The sequence below is a fragment of the Equus caballus genome, chromosome 7 (genome assembly GCF_041296265.1).
Source record: "Equus caballus isolate H_3958 breed thoroughbred chromosome 7, TB-T2T, whole genome shotgun sequence".
NCBI classification, from domain to species: domain Eukaryota; kingdom Metazoa; phylum Chordata; class Mammalia; order Perissodactyla; family Equidae; genus Equus; species Equus caballus.
Genome location: NC_091690.1, coordinates 1,429,596 through 1,456,817, shown reverse-complemented (window position 1 = coordinate 1,456,817; position 27,222 = coordinate 1,429,596). Strand labels below are relative to the sequence as shown.

General features: G+C 60.1%; 1 protein-coding gene across 10 annotated transcripts in view; it reads right to left on the bottom strand.

Annotated features, from left to right (window-relative positions):
- The window catches only part of DOT1L (DOT1 like histone lysine methyltransferase), a 66,872-nt gene that overhangs the window by 21,542 nt on the left and 18,108 nt on the right, over positions 1–27,222 (bottom strand). For 5 of the 10 annotated variants that reach the window (XM_070272413.1, XM_023644351.2, XM_023644353.2 and 2 more), the window contains 8 exons: positions 21,398–21,472; positions 18,313–18,376; positions 16,349–16,577; positions 14,414–14,508; positions 13,668–13,730; positions 6,263–6,318; positions 3,482–3,561; positions 312–380 (listed from right to left, as the gene is read on the bottom strand). In XM_070272413.1, the coding sequence (XP_070128514.1) occupies positions 312–380; positions 3,482–3,561; positions 6,263–6,318; positions 13,668–13,730; positions 14,414–14,508; positions 16,349–16,577; positions 18,313–18,376; positions 21,398–21,472 (731 nt within the window). Of the gene's footprint in view, positions 1–311; positions 381–3,481; positions 3,562–6,262; positions 6,319–13,667; positions 13,731–14,413; positions 14,510–16,348; positions 16,578–18,312; positions 18,377–21,397; positions 21,473–27,222 lie in introns of those variants that run through there. The other 5 variants (XM_070272414.1, XM_070272419.1, XM_070272417.1 and 2 more) reach the window with 4 other exon arrangements.

The following is a 27,222-nucleotide window of genomic DNA, read 5'->3' as shown; positions in this document are numbered from 1 at the left end:
GCAGAGCAGCCTTGTCACCTGCTCCTTTCTGGCTTCGTAAACTCCCATCCAAGCTGTGGGCCAACCCGGGCAGTCCTGCCCCCAGGGGACCCCAGGTCATGTCTGAGGACATCTGTGAGTGTCACTGGGGGTGCTCCTGGCATCGAGTGGGTGAGGGCCAGGGATGCTGCTCAACCCCCACAGCGCCCAGGACAGCCCCACAGAGAGTGACCGGGCCGGATGTCAGCGGTGCTGCAGGGACCCGGCATTAACGCACGTCAGAGGCTCAGAATCACATATATTGATAATTTAGCAAAACGAAAGTTTCTTACCACTCAAGTTTCTACTGTTTATTCTGAAGTTCAGAGGTGCAAAGGGCTTCGAGGACACAATTCTGCCACCTGAAACACAGAAATTAATCACTGCCATCCGTGGACAACAATCGTACGCTTAAATGAGAAAACTCAGGATGAGTCCAACTGAGCACGCACATGCCCCACAGCCCCTCAGTCACGAGCAGCACCCCGACATGCAGCCGGGTCTCTGAGAGCTGTCCCCAAGAAGGCGGCGGGTGACATGGCCCAGGGCCGAGCCAAGCCAAGGTCAGGTGGCAGCCTCGTGGTGCCAGGGAGAGAGCAAGAGCTCAGAGGGCCCAGGGCCTCACAGAGGCCCGGCGGCCAGGGCCCTCGCAGCACCCACGGGGCGTGCTGAACCGCGGGAGCATCCAGGGCGCGTCACGGGATGAGGAAACAGAACCTCGAGTCCTCAGAGTGGCCTAACTGGGAAACAGCAACCTGCAACAGGGCCAGGAGGGGCTTCCGAGTGTGCACCCCTGCAGCACACAGCTGGTGACCAGAGGGATGGGCAGGCGCCCCCCCCCCCACCCTTGGTCCCGAGCTGGCCCTAGTTCGACAAGCGGGCGTTTAGGCCCACAGGAGACAGGGCACAGAGGGGCAAGGTCGAGCTCACCACGGGGGATGAGCCCAGGATGGGCTAAAGGCGACCAGACAAGGGGTCCACTGGGGCGTTGTCAAAAAAGACGGAGGGGCTGCTCTCAAACGTCAGTGGCAGAGGCCCGAAGGCCATGTGTCAATGTCATGGGTTAGGGGCACAGCAGAAGAGGTGTTCCAGGCACAGCTGGGCTGGAAGGTTAGGGACACACAGAAGAGGTGCTCCAGGCACAGCCAGGCCGATGTGGGCTCTGATGGGGGCCTGCATACTCGGGCTGGGGGGACGTGTGCAGGGTGAGTGGGACAGCTGCAGCTCACTCAGACAAGATCATGAACCTGTGCCACACTCACCTGCACACAGACATGCACTCACATACACGCACACGCACACACGCGCACTGAAGCTGCCACTGCTGAAGGAAGCCGGAAGCCACCTGGCTTGATGCTGAGAGGTCCTTCAACTCTGCAGTTTGCTTGGAACAAACGTGGGAACCATCCTGAGATCAGGTGGCACTCGGGGGCCTCCCTAGAGGCCTGGTGGTAGAAACAGGTGGGAGCAGGGCAGGGAAGACGCCCTGAGCCAGGCCACCCCGGGAGCACCTCGCGTCTGTCTAGGCCATCTTGGAAGGAGGACCAGCGCAGCTCACTTTATTAGCCACTCTGATTGGCCCAAGGGGGAAGGGCGCTTTCTGGGGGACCTCCCTGCAGGGCGGGTGACTCCTGCTGTCTGTGTCATCACTGGCGAAGTGCGGGGACACCTTCTCAGAGCCGCGCGGCTCCATCCCTCCATCCACGTCCAGGAGCTTCCCTGTTTGGGCCATGAAGGGGAGCTGCTGACCCCAGAGCCGGGGGGGGTGCTGACGGCTGAGGGGGCTGCATATCCAACTTCTAAGGTCACAGCCCACAGCCCAGTCTCCTCGACAGGGCATGCCCACTGGGGGGCCCAGGAGACCCGCCAAGTTCATGTCAGGAGGACCCTGGAGAAGGATGGGCATCTGAGGTCAGAGGACGCCTGTGGGCTTTCCCTGGCTCGACTGCCCATGGGATTATCGATGGTGCTTTCTGTGACTAAATCCAACGTGGACGACACCACCGTCGTCTGTGGGAGAGAAGACTGGCGAGGACCTGCCCAAGCTCCAGGTATGGCCTCGCCCGCAGCACCCCAGATGGCGCTGGCTCTTCTGTCTTCCCCTCCTGGAACACACTGGGTTTTCTCCCCTACTTTCTGAGTCAGAGCCTGACATACTAAAATCCAGGGGCAGTTACAAAATCTGAATCAGGGTTCAAATAAAATGAGCTGGCTCCCATCTACTTAGAAGGTTCTAGAACGGGGTGTTCTCATCAGTCTGACATTCTAGCATGCGAGGACGCCCCAGACATAGCAAAGGGACAGGAGACACTAACGTCTCTGCCTGAGTGACTCCCTCCTGGGTGGCTAACGTGGGGACACGCATGGAGCTTCCCCCCTTCACCTTCTGGGGGACGCAGAGCGGGCATGCAGCCCGCAGCACACACAGCTCGGGCACGGAGGGAACTCATACAGTTCACCACAGGCCGAGGGAGGAGCTGGGGACACAAGAGTCAAAAGAGGGAAGCCCCACGTCCCCAGGGAGAGGCTGGCTGGGTGAGGGGGTGAGGGCCGCAGGGAGCTGCGGCCTGCACGGGTTCCTCCCCATCCACCGGTGGACTGTCAAGATTTCAGAGACAGGGCACCTCCCCTTAAGGTTTGGGCCAGATCCCAATAGAAGAACACACACTGCACAAAACCGCCAGGGGAGTCCCGAATCTCAAAGCTGTCCTGGGTATGGGGAGAACACAGCTCTTCCCAGTGCTCGACAGACCCCAGGGCAATGGCCCGACAGCTCCAGGCTCGAAGAGGCCACCGGCGGCTCTCAGCCGCGCTCCGCGACCTGCATGGGCAAGCTCCGGCCGCAGTGCTGAGACTCAGACACAGGGGAGCCGGCCCTGCCTCTCCCCTCCGGGCTGGACTGGGCGGCCACCTGCTGCTGCGGATGGAGGGCAGGGAGGCAGACAGAGCAGCAGGGGCGGCTCTGGCCAGGTGGGGACGGGCTCAAACGAGAAAGGCCCAGAAAAAGCCAACGGAGTCAGCCTGGACAGCCCCAGAGCCCTCAGCGTCCCAGGTGAGGGCTGCCAGATAAAGCAGGGATGCCAGTCAAGTCTGAACTTCAGATAAACGATGAATGACCCTTTTATCTAAGCTGGGACATTAGGTAGTCACCCGTTGTTTAAGGGCCACTCCAATTTCACCGACAGCCCAGGGCTCTCCTTGCTGGTCTGGCCGCCCCACAAGGCCCTGGGGCCAGCGGGAAGCTCCCGCCCAAGCAGGGGTTGGGCCACGCCTGCTCCACTCCTCACTGGACTGGAAGACACAGGCCTGGGACCCCGCTGCTGAGGCCCTGCGATGGGGCACTGAGCTGGATGGGGTCGGGACCGACCCAGAGAGCACCAGCACCTGCAGTTGGGGCCAGGACAGACGGACCGCGGTGGCCGTCTGAGGGCGCGGTGCACAGGGCAGGGCTGGGGTACGTTACCTTCCTTCATGTTTGCAAATCGCTCCTTCAGCTGGTGATCCACCTCAGGACCAAAGGCAAAGTTATTCACAAATATAACACTGCAAAATAATATTCCAGTTGAGTAAAACGAAGGTTCCATTTCCACAGTGTCTAGAGCTCCGGGGCACACACGCCGGCCGCCTCCAGTGCCAGCTCGGGGGCCGGCCAGCCCAGGCTCTGCCCGCACCACCACTGCCCAGGCGGGGATGGGCTCCTGGGCCCGCAGGGTAGGACGGCTGCCCTGGTTTGTCACTAACATGGATAACTCAGAAATTCTCCGTGACAATCAGACTGCTGGCTCCTCTGGAAAAGCCCAAGCAGACACGTGCGGGCCAAGGCGGCCCCAGTCCTCGCCTCCCCCTCCCACTCCCTCCACTGACTGCTTGCTCCTCCCTGCCCGCCTCTCAGACGTCCCTGGCTGGAATGGGGTGGCACAACCGTCGCCTGGGGACAGCAGTGTGAGGGTGACCAGACACCCAGACAGGAAGGCAGCTCGGTGGGGTCAAGCTGCGTTTGAAAGGGAGCCACTTGAGGGTCCACGGGACCAAAGCACAGTTCTAAGGGCGGGGTGGCTCGTCCTTTCCTGTTTTCTCCAACGTTCTCTGGCCCCAGATGACTCAAGGACCCTAGACTTGAAGGCTGCCCACTCGGGCGGTCCAGGAAGCTGCCGTCACACACCAGGGGGCTGTGTCACCTGCCTGCGCACCCGCCTGCCACGTTCCACTCGCCAGCTCCCTCATCCGCCCGGGCCAACACTCGCTAACCCAGAGAAACTCTCCGAATGGCTAAACTCTAGAAACACCCATGCAGCTGGTTCATGGGAGGACCTGAAGACAGACCATTCCATCCTTAAAATGACGCAGCCTCTCTCTCCGGCGTGCGCGCCTGTGCACTAAAGCCACGCCACGGCCAGGCCTAGGCCATGGCAGCAGCACCGTGGACAGCGCCTCTCCAACCCTCACAGAACCAGCCAGCGGGCTCCCCGCCACGCTGCTTGTTTCGAATCTCAATAATTTTAAAGTCAAGAGTCTGGAACCCTTCACAGCAGCCCAGACAGAGCAGAGCAGACTGCAACGGGCAGAGCCGCAAGACGAAACACCAAAGGTGCAAGTAAAGCCCAGCTCCCTCCATGCGCCTCACACAGCAAAGTGCACAGAAGACACCGGGCCACAGCCTCTGGGCTGCTGGCGGACACAGCTGCAACCAGACGGGCGAGCAAGGAAGCTCCACGGAGAGCGAGGCTGGCCTGGCTGGGTCCCCACTCCAGACCCGAGCTTGGGAAGGTTGGACGCCAGAGTCTCAAGGTGACCAGGGCATGAGCCAGAAAAGCCCCCGGGGACCACCGTGACTGGAGAAGGCTCCTAAGGCCATGGCCCCCTCACATTCCAGACACAAGGAAACTAGGGAGTTAACCGAAGCCAGGCGAAGCACTGATGGATGCCCTCAATGACAAGGAGCTGGAGGGGGAGGGGACACCCTTGACAGGAAGCAGAGCACCTAGGGGAAACGGGGGCGGGGGGGGCCAGGGCACTTGCAGAGTTGCACGGCACTGGGACCATGCCACGCTCTCCAGTCACTGAGGCCCATCCACGCCCTGCCCGCAGGAAGAAGGGGCTGAGCCCATGGGATGGGTCCCAGGCCAGGTGGCGACAGGTAGACGAGGCAAGGGTGTGGTGCGCTCTCAGGGAGCTCCTATATCACCATGACACCTGGAAGACAGGACACCTCAGCCTGGACGCTGCTGGTCAGCACTTGGCCCACTGGGGAGGGCCCCCCGCTGCACCCTGAGCACGGCTCAGCCCACCACAGCTGCAGCAGAGCCCAGACCCCAATCAGTGGGATCAGCATGGTTCTCCCAAGCAAACGGTGGGGGACCCAGCCAGTGGGGGACAGAGGGCCCGCCTAGGGTGAGAAGTTCTCACGGGAGAGAACAGGAAACACGCTGTGCAAGAGGGACACCTGCTTCCCATCTGCCCCAAGAACCGGGCAGTGGGAGGAGGGGCAACCTGCAGGAGGTCCCCAGGAGAGAGGACAAGACTGCAAGGCCAGACTCCACCTGTGCGGGCTCCACATGGCAGCGCAGCCAAGGGCCAGCAACCTCTGCTGACCCACGCTAGGTGCTCGCGCTCCCACGCTTCTTCCTGCTGACCCAGCAAGTGCTCCGAGGGCGGTCACTGCCAGATGCCAGGGCAAAGCAGAGATCCAGCCTCACTCCCCAGACCCCTGGCCGGAGGCAGCGGCAGGACAAAGGAAGATGGCAAGACAGGACAGCGGAAAGGACCACAGATGCAGCCTCAGGAGCCAGAGGGCACTGAGGTCACGCATCAGCCCCACAGGGGAGCGCAGAGAAACAGCCCCCAGCCAGGCCGAGGAGGAGGCAAAGGCACCAGCCTGGGTGCTGCTACACAGCAAGACCCACCCTGAGCGCAGGCCCAGAAGGGGGCAGGGTGGGGCCCTTCCTGCAGGCAGCGGGGGGCACGAATGGGCCTTGAGCCTCTCAGCCCAGCCCTGCCCAGCTATGACCACCTGCTCTGCTGACAGCCCTGAGTGACCCCTGGTGGGAGGAGAGGCGCCCGGGTGGAGGAGGGAAGCTCTGCGGGCCTCTGCCGGCCCTCTCTGCCCTGGGAAAGGCAGCCGCTCAGCGAGGGCCGTCCGGCCTGGACCTGCGACAGCGGGGCCCCCCAGCGCGCACCCTGCCCAGCCAGGCCCTGGTGCTGCCCTCTCGGCCCCCAGAGCCCCCGACTCGCCCACCCCGCGTACCTTGTGTTGGCAATCCGCTCTCTCCACTCTTCCGAGAGGAAATCGCCTCTTTCCAGCTGAAAGGAAGAAGACAGGGACAACGCTCACTCTCCACTCTCGCTCGGCCGCTGCACCCCTACCCTCACCCCCCGCAAAGAAAGGATGAAATGAGCACAAAGTCGCCAATGTGGGAGGGACACGAGATAAGGCCAGGCAGCCGGCCGCCGGCTCCGAGGGGAGGAGGGGACAGTCGGGGATAGCCGAAACCACACACTGCAGGTTGCCATACGATGTGCGGGTCACCAGGCACGCAACTTGGCAGGAAGGGCGCCTAGGGCTCCAGTGCCCATCCCAAGTGTGGGACACAAATGACGACGAATGACGAGGACATGGCTCGTCGGGGCTGAAAGTGGTTGCAGCCTCATAGAGAATGCAGGGGAAAGCCAAGATGCCGTGTCCAGGCCGAGCCAGCAGGGCGCGCCCCTGAGCCACGGCTGTTTCGGACTGAGGCAGGCTGCCAAGAGCAGACAGAACTGTGGGCCTGCACGCAGGGGAGCGCCCGGCACAGACCACGCCAGGCCAGACACCACGCGGCCAACGGCCCCGAGACAGCACCAGCGCACATGGCAAGGCGCGGCTAGCCCTCTGACACGGGGACAGGCCTTCACTGGGCAACCTGACCTCAGTTCCTACTGCTCACCCACCCGAGAACGGCCCTGTCTTTGCCCCGGCCTCCCGCTCTCTGTGCTCTTTCTATCAGCAGATGAGCATCACTGTGCCCCACGGCCAGGCCTGTCCAAGAGAACACAGTTCACGTAAAGCCAACTGTCCAGAGCGGTAAGGTCTAGCAAACCAAGAAACATGGCTTTATAACTCCTCAAAAAGGCTCTATCACCACTCCTTGCTATCCACTCAAGGCAACTAAAAACGTCCACACAAAAACCTGCACACACATGTTCACAGCAACACGATTCACGACTACCAAAAAGCAGAAACAGCCCAGTGTCCACCAATGGATGATGGACACACAGAGTGTGTCCCCTGACGTGCTGGAGCACAACACAGCCGTGAAGGGGAGCAAAGCCCTGACACAGCCGCACGTGGATGGACCTTGAACACACGATGCTCAGGGAGAGAAGCAGACACAGAAGGACACACGGCGTGTGATCCCATTGACAGGAAACGTCCGGAACAGGCAGACCCACAGACAGAGAGCGGGCTCATGGGTGCCAGGGGCTGGGAAGGGGTGGGGGTGATGCTGATGGGACCTTGTCCCCACCTGCACGAGTGCCATGAGGTGAGCAGGAACCCCCCCACGAAGACAGCAGGAGCCTGATGGGGCACTGTAGCCCCCAGGAGGCCCAGTGCCCACCCAGAGCAGACGGAATTGAGACTGAGTAGACAAGGCCCTGGGAGTACTGCTGCCCCAGAGCAATGAGGCCATGTGAGGGCAGGAGCAGCTACACGTCTTCCATCCTTGAGCGCACACAGGGGAACTGCCCGGGTCACCGCGTGATGTGACACGACATGACGGCGCAAGGTGCACGGTGTGAGGAGGTGAGCCAGGGGAAGGCAGTCCAGGTGTAGGGGGAGGGCCCGCCCACGTCCCAGTCATGCCCGAATCTGAATCCCATCCCCACCCGAGGAAGCTTCTGCCTCAGCCGCTGCTCCTGGCGCACAGCCCAGCCAGGCCTCGGAGTGACAAGTCCAAAGTCCCGACCAGGCTGGACAAAAAGAGCTCGCCCACAGGCCTCAGGCTTCTGTTCTCAGAGAGGCCGGCTCGCCAGGCTGGCCCCTGGTAGCATCTGGACCTGGACTCGGTCTCGGCCACCCACGCTGCCCAGGCTCCCAGCCCTCAGCTGTCTGTGCAGACACGGGGTCTGGCCGAGCTTTGCTCTCCTCCCGTGCCCAGAACCCCATCCATGCCGGGCAGAGGCCCTGTGCCCAGCCCCCCAAGAACCCTGTCCTGGTCTCCGAGCCCTGGGGACGGCCCCTCACACATGCCGTCACATCTGGTTTGGGGAAACCAGGCACGTCCTGTGGGACTCCCCTGGGAGAGGACTCTGGAAGCTTCTGCCTGGTCTCTCGCCCCCGCCCCACATGCCCTTCCCTCTGCTCATTTTGACTCATGTCCTTTCTCTGTATAAACCATGGCTGTGAGGACAACCACTGCTGAGTCCTGGGGTCCCCAGGGGTCCCCACTCCTGGGGGTGGTCCTGGACTGACAGGTGCCGCCAGGCTCTTCCTGATGGGGCCTCTCTCCTTGGAGGCTGGCCCATCAAGGCCACGCTGTTTAAAGCCACAGCACCGCTGCTCAGTTCTGGTCTCACGTTCAAAGCAAGAAAACAGCTACCGTCCTGGCTCTGCTGCCCAGCCGCCCTGCAGCTCTGTTGCTGGCACAGACAGGCTGTGACCGTCTGAGCGGAGTGACTGGCTGAGTTGGCTCTGTCACTGAGGCCAGTGTGCCTGAGTTAACATGGCCAAGAAGATGCACATGACCTTCCTGTCCCTCCCTGCCTCCAGTCACCCTGGGACTGGCTCCAACATAACAGACCTCCAAGTATGGAGAAATGCACGAGGGGACAAGAGAGTCCAGGGGAGCCCCCAGCATGCACAGGTGCAGACGGCTTCAGTCTGCACAATCGTCCTTCCACAGGGAGGCCAGTGATTTGCTTGTGGGCCCAGGCCAGCAGGAAGGTCCAGGGTCCAACTCAGGCAGGGCAGGTGCCATCCCAGGCTGCTCCACCTCGACAGACACTCTCCTGGAAGCCACTACCCACACCTGCACAGAACACACATGCTCTCAACCTCGCGGCCTCTGTGAAGCACCCCTCCAATGGGGAGACTGAGGTAAGCCACTCGGAGCCCAGGGGATGAGAGCCACCAATGGGTGGCCCTGGGCTCTGACCTGCTAACCCGCCAGGAGCAGCCAGCCACAGCTCAGCTGAGCCAAATCCCGTCTCCCGGCCGCCCCTGACTCCCAGGGACTCGACCTGGAGCAGGAGCAGCGTGAAGGCGCAGTGACGTTTCCGAGACATGCGTGGCTCCCTAAGGAAGCAGCAGCTACCGCCAGCGTCCAGCCGTCCTCTCGTGGATGAGCCTACAGGGGCGGCACTGCCTCGAGAAGTGCCCGCGCACGGGGGCAGGAAGCACCTGGCACAGCTATGTACACAGTGCCGAAGCCCCTTCCCCACACGGCAATTCTGTGAGGCCTGATGGGGGAAGCCGACTGTGCCAGGCCCATCGGCAGGCGCCAAGGGCACAGGAGTCAGCCCCGAGCGGGACGGCCGTGGTGTGCGGGAGCTCTGGGAGGGCCGGATACCAGCCCGGGCAGGGCATTGGAGGATCATCTCCTGGGTGGAGAGGCACCCTGAGGCGTGACAGACACGGAGGCAGAAGCCGAGGGGAGGGAGAGGAAAGGGCTCTGACAGCAGGAGGGCGGCAGGATGGGGAGGCAGGGAGCAGAGGTGGCTGGGGGAGCCCCGGCTGGGAGCGGACAAATGGGGAGGCAGGCCGCACGGGGATCCTTGGCCTGGAGAGGCAGGCTCTGGGGCCTGGAAAAGCACGCTGGACTATTTTTAGGCTCCCGCTGGCTCTGTTTCCTCTTCAGTTCTTACGTAAGAGGACGCAGGACTCCGCCTGCCAACCAGGGCGCCTAGTCAAAGCCACAGAAAGCTCCCGGGAGGGCCTCCCAAGACCCAGGACACAGTTCCCGCCAAATCCGGGCGTTCAACGGTCAGGCAGACTCACCACACCCTCCTGGAGCAGGGCCGCGTCAAACAGGCCACTCTCTGGAAACAGGTGAGAGGACGCCAGAGGCCCAGACGGCCACTCGTCCTGTGGCCAGCTTGTTCCAGGCACCCAGCGCCAAGGCCATGACCAAGTGTCCTTTTACCCGAATTCTGCTCCCAGCCATGTCGCAGGAGCCATGGCAGGGCTACTGAGCACCTAAACCTCAGGAGACCCAAAGAATGAGACGGTTTCCACACAGGGAGCCCCTCCCGTGTGCCAGCCGGTGCACCGCAATGCTCAGACCCCCAAACGCCCACCCTATGACGAGAGGAGCAAGAAGGAAGAAGAAATGACCCCCTCGTGGGGCGGCCCCAGGGGTTCCCCCTGCCTCTTCCTCCAGCCACAAGGATCATGCCAGAAGCCAAAACCACGCTCCGAAGAAAGCGCTGGAGGCTGTGTGTGGATCGCTCGGGGCCGTTTCTGGGAACCGTGTCAACAAAAACTTTCACGCTATGTGCCTGGAACAGTTTGGCTCTCACCAGGAGCAGGAAGGATTTTTTCAAATTTCAAAGCCTGTGTTTTAGGAAGTCAAGAGGTCTTAGGAAAATGGCAAGCCACCTGGGAACTCTGAGGCAGCATGCCGGGGGACGAGGGACGGGGCCCGAAGTTTCCTAGAGACAGAAAGCAACTGGACTGACGCCCGGTCAGCCTGAATGACAAACACCGCAGAATCGCAAATGCGGGAGGACAGGGGAGGTCAAAGGACACAAGCCTCGCCTTCACGGAGGGCAGAGAATTCTGGAAGAAACTACACCCAGACAAAGGGGAGGGGAGCTGGGCCCAGGCCCTGGGTGTGTGAGTCCTGGTCCGAGGGAGGCAGAAGAGAGGCAGAGGGGGCATTTCCCAACTCCCGCCACGAGGCCAGCACCCCTGACGCCAAACCAGAGACAGGAGAATGAGGACCACGGGCCAGTCTCCCCCCCGGACACGGCAGACACAAACATCCTCGACAAAACAGGAACACGCCGCACAGCCACCACGTACGCCAAGAGCGCACACCACGACCACGCGTGGAGGGCTGGCTCAGCCTCCGCACACCATCACATCGATGGACAGAGGGCAGGAACCACAGGATCATGTCGGCAGACCCAGAAGAGGCACGTGACAAAATCCAACACCCTCTTGATGAAGATTCTCCACAAACTGACCAGAGGGGACTTCATCAACTCGATGGAGAACATCCACAAAAGGCCGACAGCTGCCAGCCCACTTGCTGGCGAGAACCGTGCTCTCCCGCTGCCGCCAGGGACGAGACAAGGCCGTCCCCACCCCCAACAGCATACGGCAGGTCCGAGAAGAGGTACACAGACGGGGAGGGAGACGCCAGACTGTCTTTGTTCGAGGATGACATGCTCATCTACGTAGAAAACCCAAAACAATCAACAAAAAAACCTGGAACTAACAGCAATTACAGCAAGGTTGCAGGATCAAGGTACGATCGTATGTTAACATACAAAATGCAAAGGTCAACTGCTCTCCACAAAGCAGCGAGGAACAAGCGGAACTGAGATTAGAAAGACAACACTGTGCATATCAGCACCAAAAACAAGAAAACACTTACGCATAAATCTAACAAAGTACGCACAAGATCTATTTGAGGAAAACGGCAAAACCCTGATGAACAAAATCAAAGAATACATAAGTACAGTCATGCGTCGCTTAACGACAGGGATAGGTTCTGAGAAACGGGCCGGTAGGTGACTTCGTTGTCGTGGGAACATCACAGGGTGTACTTGCGCCAGGCTAGATGGCGCAGCCCACAGGACGCCCGGGCTCTGAGGTGCTAATCTCACGGGACCAGCGTCCTATATGCAGCCCGTTGGAGAGATTCCACGTTCACGGGCAGGAGGACTCAACGTTGTCAAGACGTCAGTTCTTCCCAACTTGATCTATGGATTCAACGCACCCCAATCGAACCCCAGCAAGTCACCTTGGGGACATCGACGACCTGACTCTCAAGTTCACACGGAGAGGCCAGAGCCGCAGAGCAGCCAATGCCACGTCGGAGGGGAAGGACAACGTCAGAGGATTGACGCCACCGACTCGAAGACTTCCTGTGCAGCTGCAGGAGCCGAGGCAGCGTGCGGGCGGCGAAAGGACAGACAGACAGGCCAAGGGAACAGAATAGAGCCAGAAAGAGACCCACACAGACGCCGCCAACTCATCTCTGACAAAGGAGCAAAGGCAATTCAACGAAGAAAAGCGGCCTGTGCGAGAAGTGGCATGGAGCCGCTGGACACCCACACGCAGAGAAACGACGCCAGACACGGACCTTCCGTCCTTCCCAGAGATGAGCTCAAAACAGACCGCGGACCTAAATGTAAGACGCAAGCAAGACGAGGCCTGTAAGCACCCGTAGGAGTAAATCCAGGTGACCTTAGGTATGGCAATGATTTCCAGACACAACGCCAAGAGCACGATCCGTGAGAGGGCAACGGCTTGGGGTGTTCGCACCCCCAGTCCGCTTCCAGCCCATGGAAGCCCATGGAAGAGGTTCTGTGACCTCTTCCGTCTCCCTCACAGACAGGGAACGCTGGTTCTCACTCAACATCACCACCCCACGGGGCGCCCTGCTCCAGGCTGCTGACAGCGGAGACGGAGACAAGTGACCAGCTGCAGGAAGTCTTTGGGAGGGAGCAGCAACAGGATAGAACATTAGGACCAGGCGGAATCAAAACGACTTTGGCCTCAACCACTGGGTGTGTGGCGGGAACGAGCGGAGATGGGACAAGAAAAGCATGGTAGGGACACACTCTGTGATGCCCCAGCAGAGGACAAGTGGACAGAGACTGCACAGCAGCTGTGTGTCCACAGGCAACAGAGAAAACCCGGGTAGACAGATTAACGGAATCGTCCCGAGCACGGAAATGCATTTCAAGACATGGACGCAGACGCCCTGGGCAGAGAGGGAACAGAGGCCTCAGGAGCCATGGCGTCAAGAGGCCGGGCTGAGCGATGCAGACCGAGGGCCAAGGGGAGGCCGGCAGCTGAGACAGCCCATGGAGCGTACTGCCCCAATCCAACATTTGCCAGGAAAAAGGACTCGTTGGCGGGGTCACACGCTGCTGGGAAGGCAAGCAAGAGAACCACGCCACTCAGCCAACAAGGGGACAGGGAAAAGACCGTGTCACCCCAACCACATTGCCTAGCCTCACACCATCTCTGCACAGGTGTATGACACCAAAGGAGGGGCTACGCCTAAACAGCCCCAGGGGCCCCCAAGACCTCGGTGGGGACCAGGGACACATGGTGGCTGAGTAACCTTGTGCAGCCGAGGGCTGAGAAAGAAACGGCACACGTGCCACCTCTGTTCTCCGAGCGTAGGGCAGCAGCTGCATGCCTCCCCAAGGCGGCCCCGAGAAAGGACAACGAGGGTGGCCAAGAAAGCGTGGAAAAGAAACACGGGCGAGGGGACTTCAGGGCGCGCAGAGCTGCCCATCCCAGGGACTCCTGGAGGGAGCCAAGCGGGCCTCCTGCCGCAACACCGTGGGTGGCTCGGCACTGCCAGGCCATACAGGCGCTAGGACGGGCGGCGAGGGCAGCCCGGGGGGAGAGGAGGACGGCGGGTCAGGGGAGGAAGCACAGAGGACTCGGGCTGGACCGTTAGCCGCGGGCATGGAGCGATGGCACTCACTGTGTATTCTGCATGCTTTTTTCCATACCATTTCATCCACTTCCTGAACTCTCGGTCCATGGTCTGCAAGGGAATGAAATCGGACAAGCCGTCAGACACCTGGGACTGCCAGGAGGACAAAGGAGGGCCCCTCAACATACCTGGGTGGTCTGTCTGCAGCTCCCTGTGGCCCCCCCCCCGCCTCACCACCCTTCCGCTCTATGGAATCGGATAAGCTGGGACTGCTGGCTTGCCACCCCCCGGCACAACCCCTTTGAGAGCAGGCACGGGATGGCACTGGGGGGCCCAGGGGAGGGCAGACTGTGGGGCCTGAAAAGGTTCCCGACTTCAAGGGAACTCGAGTCCACCAGACGCCCGAACCCCAGGCTCCGCGGGGACGAGACCCTGCTCAGCCACATCCACCCCCCAAACCCTGCTATCCCCACTCAGGCAGACACTGGCGCAACGGGGACCCAGCTGACCCAATGGTGCGTGTGGAGAAGGCAGGCCTGCCCTGAGGGAACGAGGCTGCAGCCCTTCGTGGGCAGCACCAAGAGGGATGCAGCCGGGACGGCCTCTGGAAACACATGGAGAGGGGCCCAAATGTGCATGGGGACCAGGGAGCCTCGGAGCACCCACCCCGGACCGTCCTTCCTTCTCGATGTCCCCACACACACCTCCCCCTGGCCCCGGGGGCCACGCCAACAAAGGTCTGAAAGAAAAGAGACACAAACGCAAACACAGGCCCGCACCCAAGACCCGCTCACCTCTGCGTACTTGGCTGGGATGTCAGCTTTCTCGACGCCATAATGATGTTTGCAGTTGGTGGCAGCGGCGACCTGCAGTACGACCTGGCCCACTCCTGCAGAGAGGGGGAGATGGGCTGTCAGAGCTGTGGCACAGTGACAAGGGCACGGACTACCTGGGGGGCAGGGACACCCACACCACAGCCGCGCCCCGCCACCACGGTCACCAGGCTGAGGCCATGGGGTCTCCACGAAGGTGCACCAGCACTCTCCGAGGTCGCTGGGCCTACTCAGATGACCCAGGCCATGAGCTGAGCCCCCCGAGGGGACAGCTGTCTCAGTTACATTTCATCATCAGCAGACACCACACCAGGGCTCCTGCAACTGGAATCCATTTTTGGTCTCCGGGCCCTGCTCGGCATTCTCTGTCCAGACACAGACCAGGCTCCATGTGACCCTCTCAGCCCAGGAAGGCTCCCTCCATCCCACATCCCCCCACAGCACCACTGCAGCGCACCACGGCTGAGCACGGCCAAAGGCACCTGAGCATGCCCGTCCGCCGCCGCTCAGCATCGCCTGGGCTCTGACGCGGGCTGCAGAGGTGGCAGGAGAGCCCCGGCAGCCAGAAACGGGGTCTCCGGACATGCTGCCTGGTGGTGTCAGCGCAGCCAGTGAGCAGGCCAATACTCCCACACGCCCAGTGGGTTGGGTCCCAGGCAGGAGGCTGTGGCACCAGCGTGTCCACGCCACCCCCCCTCTAATTCAGCCTCACGCCCGCCAGGGCAGCTCTGCACTTCAACCAGCTCTCAGAGCCCTGACCTCCCTGCTAAACAGGAGGTGTGCAAACCACCACCACACACGCCACTCAGAGACACGGTGTGGACAGCGAGGCCACAGCGAGAGGCCGTGCGACCACTGCAGGGCACAGGAGAGAAGGGCAGGAGCTGTGCGCAGAGGACAGCACCGCTCAAAACGCACACCTTCCAACACACAGACGCGCGGACAGCCGTCAAGATGACGGACCTGCACTGCACGCTCAGGAAAACATGGACTGCGCAGTCGGTTAAGCCTAACGCAGTGACGGCTCCACCCAGGAAGGCATCAGTGTCCCTGTCCACAGGGCCTGGCTTCCAGCGCTGAGGCCGGGCCTGGCTAACACAGGACTTCCGAGTCCCTAAGCGTGAGGGTCTCATGGCAAAACAAGGTCACGTTGGGGCAGCAGATACCCCAGAGGAGGGCTGTGCATGGGCTCCCGATGGAGTGGTCAACGGTCCGACAGGCGGCCACACCATCGGCTGTCACCTCGACCATGTCCATCAGGAGCCCAGCAGCCCAAGTGCTCACTCAGTGGACAGTTTCCCATGGGGACCAGGACGTCCCGTCACAAAGAGGCAGAGCGCTGGTCGGGGCGGGGCAGTGTGGGCAAGGTGGGCAGGGCAGGTCCCTCATGTCATGGGGGCCGCCTCTACCCAGAGCCAGGAGCACGCCCCAGGAACAGGAGTGCGTCTTGCAACGAGAGGAGGGGCGGGAGAAGGGGGCCTTCGGGAGCACAGAGAACCGGGCCTCCCCGCTGAGCAGAGCTGAGCGGCCGCAGGGAGGGGCGGGCCAGGAGCTCGGCGTGAGGGCTGCCAGCACCAGGCGGCGGGGCGCGGGCCTGGCTGCCGCTGCAGGTTCTGGCAATGAGCCCCGGGGGGCCCGCGGGCCTGGCTCACAGGCTGGCTGAGCAGCAGCAGCAGCAGCGGGGGCAGTGTGGACCCCGGGTTTCCGGGCACGGGAAGGAGGGGCTTGCTTCAGGGCCTGTTGCGCGGGAGCTACTTCCTCTCCACGCGAGGCCGGGTCTGGGGGAGGGGAGGGGAGGGCCGGGGAGTCCCGCCCTCAGCTACCAGGCCCTGCAACCAGACGGGGCGGCCCCACCGCGGAAGCGCAGGCCTGGAGGGCAGGGTCCACCACACTCACCGCTGCCCAGGTCCACGAATAGGTCGTCCTCAGTCATCTTGATCTCATCGATCATCTGCGCCACCAGGTCGAAGGAGGTCTCGCCGTACACCTCCGGGGAAAAGGGCTCGTAGTTGTTGAGCTTCTCGGGGTCAGTCACCGAGTGGTTGTACACCTGCTGCAGCAGGTGACGCAGGAGCCCGTTGGACGGCCGCGTGTTCAGCTTCATGGGCTGCGTGGTCCCCTTCCACTAGGACAGCAGAGAGCCCGGACGCGTCACACATGCGGCCAGCCACCCAGAGACCGTCCCACCCAACGCGTCTTACTGCTGCCTCCTGGGAAGGAAAGTGCGTGCACGCGTGCGTGTGCTGTGTGTGTGCACTGCATGTGTATAGATACACACGTGAATATGCACACATGTGTGCGAATGTGCACATGTATATAAGCACATACATGTGTGCACATGTGGGTGGGTGTGCATATGTGTGCGCATGCGTGTGTACATGCGTGTGCATGCACAGCTCCTCCCAGTTCTCCTCTGCAGCCGGGGAGGGAGACTGCCAGGGCCTGCTCGAGCCCTTAGTAGACAGGGCGGCTCCCCAGCCCCAAACCCTACTTCCAGTCAAAGCAAAGAGAGTTGGTCCTGGGAAGCCACCGGGCATCTGTGCCGGCGCCCTGCCCGGGCCCCCGCACGGGCCGCTGCCTCCCTAGATCACAGGGCCTGTTAGCCTCGTTGTCTGCAGAACCCTGGCCTCAGATGGCGGCCTTGGCCTGAAAATCTCCTCGGGAGAAGAGACCGGCCAAGAGCAGGGCCGGAGCCAGCCCCCCGCAGCTCTGATGTTGGGCCCACAGCTGCGACCCCACCTGCCTCAGGGGCCACAGCCGGCCCCTCACCCACTTGCACACGCCGGCCCGAGTAAGGAGTCACCCCGTGCCTGACACTCGCCGGCCCTCCCTGGGCCATCCCGGGCTCCCAGTAGGGGTCCCAGTCCTGGGGCGTCCCTGAGAACAGTGCTAACCCCTCAGGGCCCAGCCTCAAGGAAGGTACCCCGAGGCTTGCTCTCAGCCCTTCACGGGCTCAGACCGTCTAAGACGCAGCTCACCAACATCGCCACACCCCCTCAGATTCACGGCCACGGCACTTCAGCCCCCTGCAGCCCTGTGACAGGGCCTGGGACAGCTGCTGGGGGCTTTCTCAGCCAAGGGAGGCACAGCCCAGGACAGGCCACCATTGTGCAGGAGGCTGGAGACGACACAGGTCAGCCCCAGGGCCTCAGGCCTGGCCTCCTGCTGGGGACAAAACCGATGGGACACTCCGAGCAGAGGTGGACAGGTGGGAGCCACACAGCTGACACCCAGGGGTTCTCTGGGAGCTCCAGGCCCTCGCACAGGAGGGCCCTAACACACTCAACCAAGTGTCACCTTCCCCACCCGCCGCTGAGGAAGGCGAGGGGCCTGCCTGAGAGCCGGCCCACTCCAGGGACCCGCGCTGTCCAAGAGGGGAGCCCTCACACCCTCACACCAGTGGCAGCGGGCCCTCTGTGGGGAACGGTCTTCCCAGCTGCCCTGCCCTCGCTGTTCTCTGCATGCCAAGGCCTGTCCGGGCATGAGCAGAGCCCCAGGCCTCCCATGCCCAGAGTGCCCCAAGGGGGCCGGCTGGAGGTGAGAGAAGCCCCCGGAAGGCTAGGCCACGGCACACACGGGAGAAGGGAGACAATGACACAGGACACACCTGCTGAGAACAGACCCCCTCGGTCCTGGCAGCAGCTCCCTGGACACCCCACACTAGCGGCCAGCAGTGCCCCACCCACGCCACACACTGAACCCCAGGGCGCTCTGTGGGCCGGCATGCCAGGGCCATCTGGAGGGGTCCAGAGGCACGTCATTAAAACTGCCAGGTGACGGGACGGGAGCAGGGTTGCGAATCACAACACAGGGGTCCCAGCCAAGGAGATGGGCCTGAGGGGAGGGCAAAGGCCACCTACCAGCTGGTGGATGCTGTCGATGGCCCGGTTGTACTTGTCACAGAGCCTCTGCATGCTTTCAAAGCTGAAAAAGGCAAGGGAGAGGCGCTGGTCACTGCCGAGCTCAGAACAAGCCTCGCGGGCAGCACGAGGGACAGCCCCCGGTGAGTGGGCAGGGGGCACAGGGCACTGAGGAGAGCCACGTGGGGGCCACGAGGCGGCAACCTGTGCTTCGAGGGCTCAGGTCACACAGAGGTCACAGGCGTGCCCTGCAGGCGCTGGTGGAGAAGAGGGGCCTCACAGCCATTCACACGGCACGGCAGGCGGTGTGCAGGCAGGTGGCGGGCACAGGGTCCTCCCTTCCCCATGGGGACGACTTCCACCCTCAGCCCTCCCTTGGCCGGCCGGGAGGGTCACCGCAGGCCGAAAGGGATCCCCGGCCTGATGGACCGCAGAGGACGATGCCCAACAGCCAGACCCTGCAGAAGGCAGGGCAGCACCCCTCCGCGCAGCATCGCTGTCACTAACGTGCCAGAAGTCCCTGCGCTTCCACGGAGGTGAGCGGGGCATGGCAGACTGCAGACTGCGGGGCAGAGAGCTGCTGGGAGTTTCTAAGAAAACTAGATTCTCCCGAACACGATCAGTTTGATTTTAGGTGTTCCTTTTCAGTGCAATCCCCTACCTTGGGGGGAAGGGTGATTCTGCCCCCCAGGGGACACTGGGCCATGTCTGGGGACATCTGTGGTTGTCACACTGGGGGTGCTTCTGGCATCAAGTGGATGGGGCAGGGATGCTGCTCACCCCCCACCGCACCCAGGACGGCCCCCCAGAGAGGGAGCTGGGCCCTGACATCCACAGTGCCGAGCAGGGACCCCGCACCAAGTGTGTGTGCTGTACAGAAGGCAGCGTCACTCAGGGGCTCTCTCTACGCCACCTGCACGCACAGCAACAAGGACGCTTCCTCCCCGCATGAGACACCAGGAGCCTGGGAGATGCTCAGCAACACCAGCTGAATAATGGGCTCCTCCACACACAGGGAGATGGGGACTGATAGCTGCTTCACGGGGTCCCTGAGCTCCCAAACCCACCAGCCCCTCTCCCCAGCTGCACCTTTGCTGTCCACCCGTCCCTCACCCTTGGCCCTAGAGAGTGTAGGTGCCCTTCCGTTTCTAACAGAAGTAACCGGACCCCAGTGAGACCAGCGCCCACGTGACACCTCCACACCTCCCTTGAATGGCAGCTGCAGTTGAAAAAGCTAGAGTTCGAGAGCAGGAAAGAGCAGAGGCCACGGAAGCCTGATGCATTCTCAGAGAACGAATGGCAACAAATAGATAACACACGAGAACGCCCCACCTTGAGAGAGTGCCGGTGTGAGGACAGCGGAAACCCCCAGGGGTGACGCGGGGGTGCGACGGGGCTCAGGCCGTCTCCCCAGTGGAGCGGTGGGCCAGGCAGGGTCCCAAGGAGCACAGGACCGTGCGTCGGCTCCAGGCCCAGCGCTAACACCCCGAGCCCAGTGTCTGAGTGCCACTCTGTCCCTGTCTGGCCCTGGTCTCCAAATTTGCAAAGCAAAAGGATGAAGTAAACGCCAGGCCCGAGATCTCCGGCTCACGCGTCCTCACACGGCCCTCAGGGAAGAGCAAGTGCTCCATCGTGCGGTTTGATTTCACGTATTCCAGATTTCACAGCTCTCCTCCGACCTCGCAACTGGGACCCGCTCCCGCCTGACGGGCCCTGGAGGAGACTCCCTCCCGCAAGGTGAGCAGACGTGGGCTCGGGGCCTGGCCCCACACCCTGGCCAACAGGCTGAGCGTGGACCTCTGGGCTGGCCCTGCCGTCACCTTGCTTAAGAGAGAAACAAGGATCTCCCACCACGTGCCTGACCCCAAACTCGCACAGGCCTCCCACTGACCTCTCCAGCCTCTATATCCTTCCGGTCTTTTCCAAGCCGACTGAATATTGAGGAACGAACATCAAACCCCTACCTGCAAGCATTGTAGGAAAAGCATCTCTACACACCCCGGCCTCCAGGCCAGGCACACGGCAACCATTCTGTCATTAAGGCCTCACTGGCCGCGGGACTAATGCCCAAGGGACTAATGCTCAGCACCCACGCACCCTCTCCCTGGGCAAGAGGGGTCTCGCTCAGGTCCCCAGCACACATCAGTACTGACGATGAGCCCGCGCCACCTGACATCGGTGGGGGAGCCACCTGACACTCCAGGGGTCCGAGTGCTCCAGAGACGAGTGAGCACCGGTCCCTTCTTTTTAAAACATTGGGTGCCGCTTAGTTAGCAGAAAGGAGGGCAGTAGGTGAGGGGACAGGGCCAGGGGCTGACTGAGGCTGGAGATGCTGACCCGCAGCCCAAGAAGTCCTCCCAACACAGAAGTGAACCCGGAGATCCAGTCAAGGGCGCCGGGGGCCGGGGCCTGTGGTGGCTGCAGGGGCCTCTGGGCTGTGTTCTTCTCAAGAGCGAGCTACTTAAGCCCACAGACGACACAGTCCCTCAGGGAAGACTGCCGGGCCGACGTGGAGCCTGCCAAGAGCTAAAACAGGCACGAGTGTGGAATGTCGTCCTTCCTCCTCAAAGAAAAACAAAAAGTTCCAGGCAGGCATTCCAGAGGCGGCCTCGCCCTCCTCCACCCACAGGACTCTCCTCTAAGATCCAGGATGTGCCTGCAGGAAACGGCCAGAAGCAGCCAAGGGGCTGGGCACCCGGTTACTGACCAAACCCGAGAGAGGCCTAGACGAGGCTGGCCAGAGCCCGGCACTCGGCAGGCCAGCCCAGCGGCGCGGCTGCCGGCAGGAACGCGGGCTGCTGGCAGTCTCGGCCGCGAAGACAGCGACGACTAGCTGGAGGTAATTCACACATGCCAATTCCAGTTTCCGCAGTGTGGCGTTTCCAATTACGTCCTCACTCTGACAGCCTCCGCCAATATTTGATAAACATTTCCTACCAAAATAACTTCGCGGAGGCTACAGCCAACTCTAAAAGGAAATTTCAGATCAGCTTGCACCATCGAAGAAGAACTAATTTGAGGCTCTGTCCCTACAAAGCGCCGGCTGGCCCCAGTGGAGGAGCAGCCTGGGCAGAGTCTCACTCACCTTTTGGTGTCGTAGTCGATTAAAACATAGTTCTCCATGGCAAGCTTGAGATCTGGGATTTCTTCACACACCCATCTGAAACATAAGAGCAGAGACAGCGGCGAGGACGTTATTAACACTCTATTTTTTAACTCTCAACTTCCCTAAACACCGTTTACTCCCAAATATAAAAACAAAACATCCTCACGACTCAACTCAAAACATGAAAGAGAGAAGGGAGGCAGGACTTCAAAGCAAATGCTGGAAAGCTGACGCCGCGGTAGCGAATCACAGACTTTACGCAGCTTCAAGTTCACACAGCGCTGGCTACTGGGAGCGAAATTGGTTTACACGTTTCAGGGTCTAGGAAACCCATCGGCTCAAATGAGCGAGTGTGAGCAGCAACGTGCGGGCCAGAGGTCAAAGGGGACTCTCACTCGAAGAATTAACTAATCCCAAGACCAACGACGGGGCTTCCTCAATGAACACACTGCAGGAAACGAGGAGGGCAACCGACAGATGAAGACACAGGAAAACGCGTCCCCCCAAGCCCAGGGGCGGCGCTCACTGGATCCTGACACGACCCCGAAAACCTCATGAGGGGGCGTCATCGCTCCGACCTCACAGAACGAAAAGCAGACAAGAGACACGGTGACAAACAGCACGAACGGATCCGCAAGCTTCGATGAGCTGGCCGAACTCCTTCCTCGGAGGGCTGGCCCAAGGCGAGGGGGCACACCAGGCAAGCGCCGTCCCCAGGAAGCGCTTCACCCCCTCGTCAACACCCGCCCATGGAGCAGCCGCCTGGCCCAGGGGCCCCACGGCGAGTGCCACCAATGGCTGAGAAGAAACAACACTCGTCCTTCTCAGTTTCTTGAGGTCACGTGACCCCGACGCCAAACCAGAGAAAGACCAAGCCTCGTAAGACAAAGTCGTCGCCCCAAACACACAGACCCCAGGGACCCCTCAGAGGTCCAGGCCCCCACCCCGCGAGACCTGTCCAAACTCAGCCACCAGGTTCCAGCTGGGGAGCACCTGCCTCCAGGTGGCATCTCCCTCACGCTCCCTCAGACCCCAGGGTCCCGGAGTGGCTGTGCCGTGATGCGTCAGGGCGTTCTCCACCCTGGCACACAGCGCACGCACCTCTTCTCCCAGCGCTTCTCGATGGCCAGTTCTCCGTGGCTCCGTCCGGAGACCCGACGGTACCGAAACCACGACCCTGCAGCCAACAGCAAAGTGGCGGCGCCATACCCAGCACTCCCAGAACAGCAGGCACAGGCGGGGACACTGCGGTCCCCACTTCCCCTCCACACCGCGCCGGAGGTCCTGGCCAGCGCCACGGGGCACGGAAAACGAAGGAACGCCATGAAGACCAGACAGGAAGAAGCCGAGAGTCTCAACTCGCAGAACACGACTCAAGACGTCGATGACCCTGAGGAGTTTACAGAGAAGCTACCAGAATCTGCGTGACCGCAGCAAGGCCGCAGGACACAAGGTCAACGTGCAAAAATTACTCTGTTTATACATACTCCCAACAAAGAACTCAAAAGAGAAACTTTTTAAATGCCACTCAAAGTAGCATTAAAATATCAACACTCAGGGACAATTTTAGCGAAAGATTTCTATGCTGAAAACTATAAAACATTGCTGAGAAAAGCTAAAAACTTTTCATATTATATTTAATTAAAGATTAACTTGTATTAAAGAAAAAGAAAAAAGAAAAGAAAGAAATGTACTATGTTCATGGAATGGAAGACCCAATGTTCTTAAACCCCGTCAAACTGCGCTGGAAACGCGGGGTGACTGCCAGCCGGCTTTTTTGGAGAAACAGACAAGCTGATTCTAAAAGTGACGCGCAAAGGCGGAGAACCTAGAAGGCCAAAAGGATCTTCACAAAGACACCGTGGGGAGAGTCACACGACCTGGTTTTGAGACCTGCTGTAAACCGACAGTAACCAGGAGGGTGTGGCGTTGGCGCAGAGAGACAGACAGATCGACGGTACAGAACAGACTCCAGAGAGAGGCCAACATGTCCACAACTGACTTTTCACCAAAGCACCACAGCAGGATGGGGAAAACAGACTCTACAACACAGGAAGCAGGAACAACTGAACGTCGGCTGGAAAAAAAATGAACCTTAACCCCCGTAAACGTAAACCCCCATTTGACATAAACAAAAATTAATTCACAGTTGATCTTAATCCTGAACGTAAAAGCTAAACCCACTGAGCTTCCTGGGGAAAACAAGAGAACAGGTTTGTGACTCGGGCAGGCAAAGATTTCCTGGATGGGACCCAGACGGCTGACCATCCAAGAACGAGCTGACAAGCTGGAAACTCGCACTCATCCAGGTGCCCTGAAAACCGCACGGAGCCACAGCCAGGCAGGACGGCGCCCCACTCGGCACTCACCGCCAGAACGCGCCGCGCCACCAATTCCCACAGCTCGGTGAGGAGAAGACAAACAAGCCCACCTCAGAAAGACAGCAAAACCGTCTCCGGGGAAAGGAACTCGAGCTCCTCGGAGAAGCGGCTCATTCTAAGGCTGGGACGCAGGAGAGTCCAGATGACTGGCGAGCACTGTGTGGCTCCAGAAAGTGAGGGTGTGCTCAGAACAGGCAGGGGCAAGCCAGAGGGACTCGGCACAGACTGAGAGCCCCCACGGCCAGCAGGGGGACGATCTGAGTAACAAAGCGAACGACGGTGAGGCTGGGCTCCAGCGCACCAGGTGAAACACACACCTACGAAGGAAACGCTCCTCCCGACAGCAGAGTCCCAACTAGCGGCCATGCGGAGAACGAGGGCGATGGATGATCTCCTCGGGAGGCCCCAGAACTGGGCGCTGCGGGTCACACTCCCTCTGGATGCTGAAACCGGGGGCACGAGTCCAAGGAGAAATGCAATGTGCATTGTGTCCAAGTATTTCCTCAAAATATTTACTGATTAAAAAGGAGGAAACAGTAACTTTCCCTTGGAGAAACGTGGCAGACACCATGTTAACCAGGGGACCAGGGTCAATGTCACACACGGTAAGACACATGGAACCCATGTGCCCTCGCTGTGCGGGAGCTGGTATCAGGAACAGATACCCTTGGTCCAATGCTTTTCCTGCACCCATTTCTTCTCATTCAGAAGCAGACCACAGACTCGACATCATTTCATCCACTTTATTCCGCATGCCTCTATAAAAGCTAAGGACTTTTTTTTTTAAAGAAGAAGATTAGCCCTGAGCTAACTGCTGCCAACCTTCCTCTTTTCTCTGAGGAAGACTGGCCCTGAGCTCACATCCGTGCCCATCCTCCTCTACTTTATATGTGGGACGCCTGCCACAGCATGGCTCGATGAGCAGTGCCATGTCCGCACCCAGGATCAGAACCAGCGAACTCAGGCCACCGAAGTGGAACGTGCGCACTTAACTGCTGCACCACTGGACCGGCCCCCAAAGTTAAGGACTTTTAACATAACGACAATGCCACCGTCACACCTAGGAAAACATCAGGCACAGTCAGGAACATCTCAAATCCACACAGGGTCATCATCTCAACGGCGAGAGACCGACGCCAGCTGTCACCGCTTCTCTGCAAAATTGGGGCGAAGGTCCTAGACAATTCAATCAGGTCAAGAAAAAGAAACAAAATCACAAAGACCGGAAAGAAAGAAGTGAAACCGCCCCTACTTCTGGGTGATACAAGTATTTCCACAGCGAGTCCCAGGAAATCCACAGAGCTACTACCGGCATCAGTGAGTTCAGCACAAGGTCAGGGTTAACACACGAACATCAAGCGTGTGTTTCTTGACGAGCAGCAGGCAATTGGAAAATAAGATTTAACACGCAATCCCATTTACAGTAGTGCCAAAAGCATTAAGTATGTCGGAGTAAATCTAACCAAAGACCCCCGTGGAGCGGCAGAGCGTGGCTACAAGCAATGCTGGCGGACCTAAACTCGGGGGCAGGGGCCCACGGTCACGGACTGCAAGACTCAGTGTGGACGGCAAAGCTCTCCGGAATGACCCATGAGCCAACGCCATCGGAATGACCCATGAGCCAACGCCATTGCTCACAAGTTACGCAAAAACCCACGAGCTGATTCTAAAATGCATACGGAGATGCAAAGGAGGTGGAGCAACCAAAGCGGTGTTTAGAGGGGAGCCAAGGTGGGGGACGTCTTCTGCCCAGGCCCAGAGCTTACGACAAGGCGCCCGCGACACGGGCTTTGTACTGGCCAAAGGACAGACACGGACCACTGGACCCGAACAGAGGCCAGAAATAGGCCAACTCGTATGCTGTCAGGTGATTGCTCACAAAGATGACAAAGAAATTCCACAGAGAAGGGACAGTCTCACCAACAAATGGTGCTGGAACCACCGGACATCCACATGTAAAGCAGTGAACTTGAACATCACCTCGCACCCCACGTTAAAATCCACTCACAATGGATGAAAGGGCGTAAAGGTAAAGCCTGAAGTATAAAACTTCTAGAAAACGTAGGAGAAAATCTTTGTGACTTCGGGCCAGGCATATATTTCTTAGGATGCAAAAAAACAAAAACTATAAAAGAAAGAAAAAGTCGGTCAGTTGGACTTTTATCAAAATTTAAAACATCTGCTCCTCGAAAGCCACTGTTAAGAACGCGAAGCCACCGACTGGAGAAAACACGTGCGCACACACACCTGAGACAGGCCGGCGCCCGCAACACAGAAAGAACGCCCACCATTCAAAACCAAAGGACTGATTTTTAAAATGGGCAAAAGAAGATGGACACCATTAGCCATGAGGAAACTGCACATTCAAACCACAATGAGACACCACCACACGGCTCAAAATAGAACAGGAAAAAACCAAACCAACGCCATCCCCATCACCCGCCGTGCGGACGCTCCCGCACCGCCGTGGGGGCGCAGCGTGGGGCCGCCTTCGCAAACTTTGGGGCAGTTCCCCTGAGAAATAGCTGCCACACACCCAGAGATTTACCCAAAGCAAAGGAAGGGTGTCCGCACAAACCCCCTGTGAACGTTTACAGCAGCCTCGCTCATAAGCGCCAAAGTCGAAACCCACCCAGACACGCCCATCAGCCGTGGTCCACCCACAGCAGAACACACCTCGGTGACAGAAAGGAAAACTACTCCCCCACCCCACAGGGTGAATCTCAAGACGTGTGCCGAGTGAAGGAAATCAGGCAAAAAAAAAGGGAAAAAGCACATACTGTGCAAGTCCATGTAGGCAAAATTCTAGAAAATGCCAAGACACCCCAGTGGTGGACAGAGGACCAGGGGCTGCCTGGAGACGGGAGTGGAGAGAGACGGACTCCAGAGGACGGAGGAAGGGAGGGGGCGATGGAGGTACTGTCACTGCGCCTGCCTTGCGTGGACGTGTGGATCCCACACCGGTCACGCTGGGATGTGCTGCCCCTTGCCCTCCAGTTGTACCTCAACTGCATGTGTGAAAACACCAACACGTGACTGAGGAAAGCGGACGGAGGGACAGACGGAACTGAGGGGCCATGGGCTGGGGACCGTCAGCCTGGACGACGGCTTCAAGGGCTCCTTCCACCCTCCATCCACCTCCGCGTGTGACAGAAATTCTCCATTCTAAGACGATGACAGACAGGACTAACTGAGGGAAGGGAGCAGCTCTGCCAACGAGCAGGACTCATCCGCGGGGACGAGACGGAAGAAGGAAGCTGTTCTGAGGCCCAGAAGATGAGGCTTGGGCCTGCGGATCGCCAGCCACTGCCAGCGCGGGAGAGGCCCAGGCCAACAGGAGACTCCAGGCCCAGGGCTGGCTCCCCAGCTGCCACACCAGTCCCGACACCCACGCTGCAGGGCCAGACCCCGCTTCGCAGACGG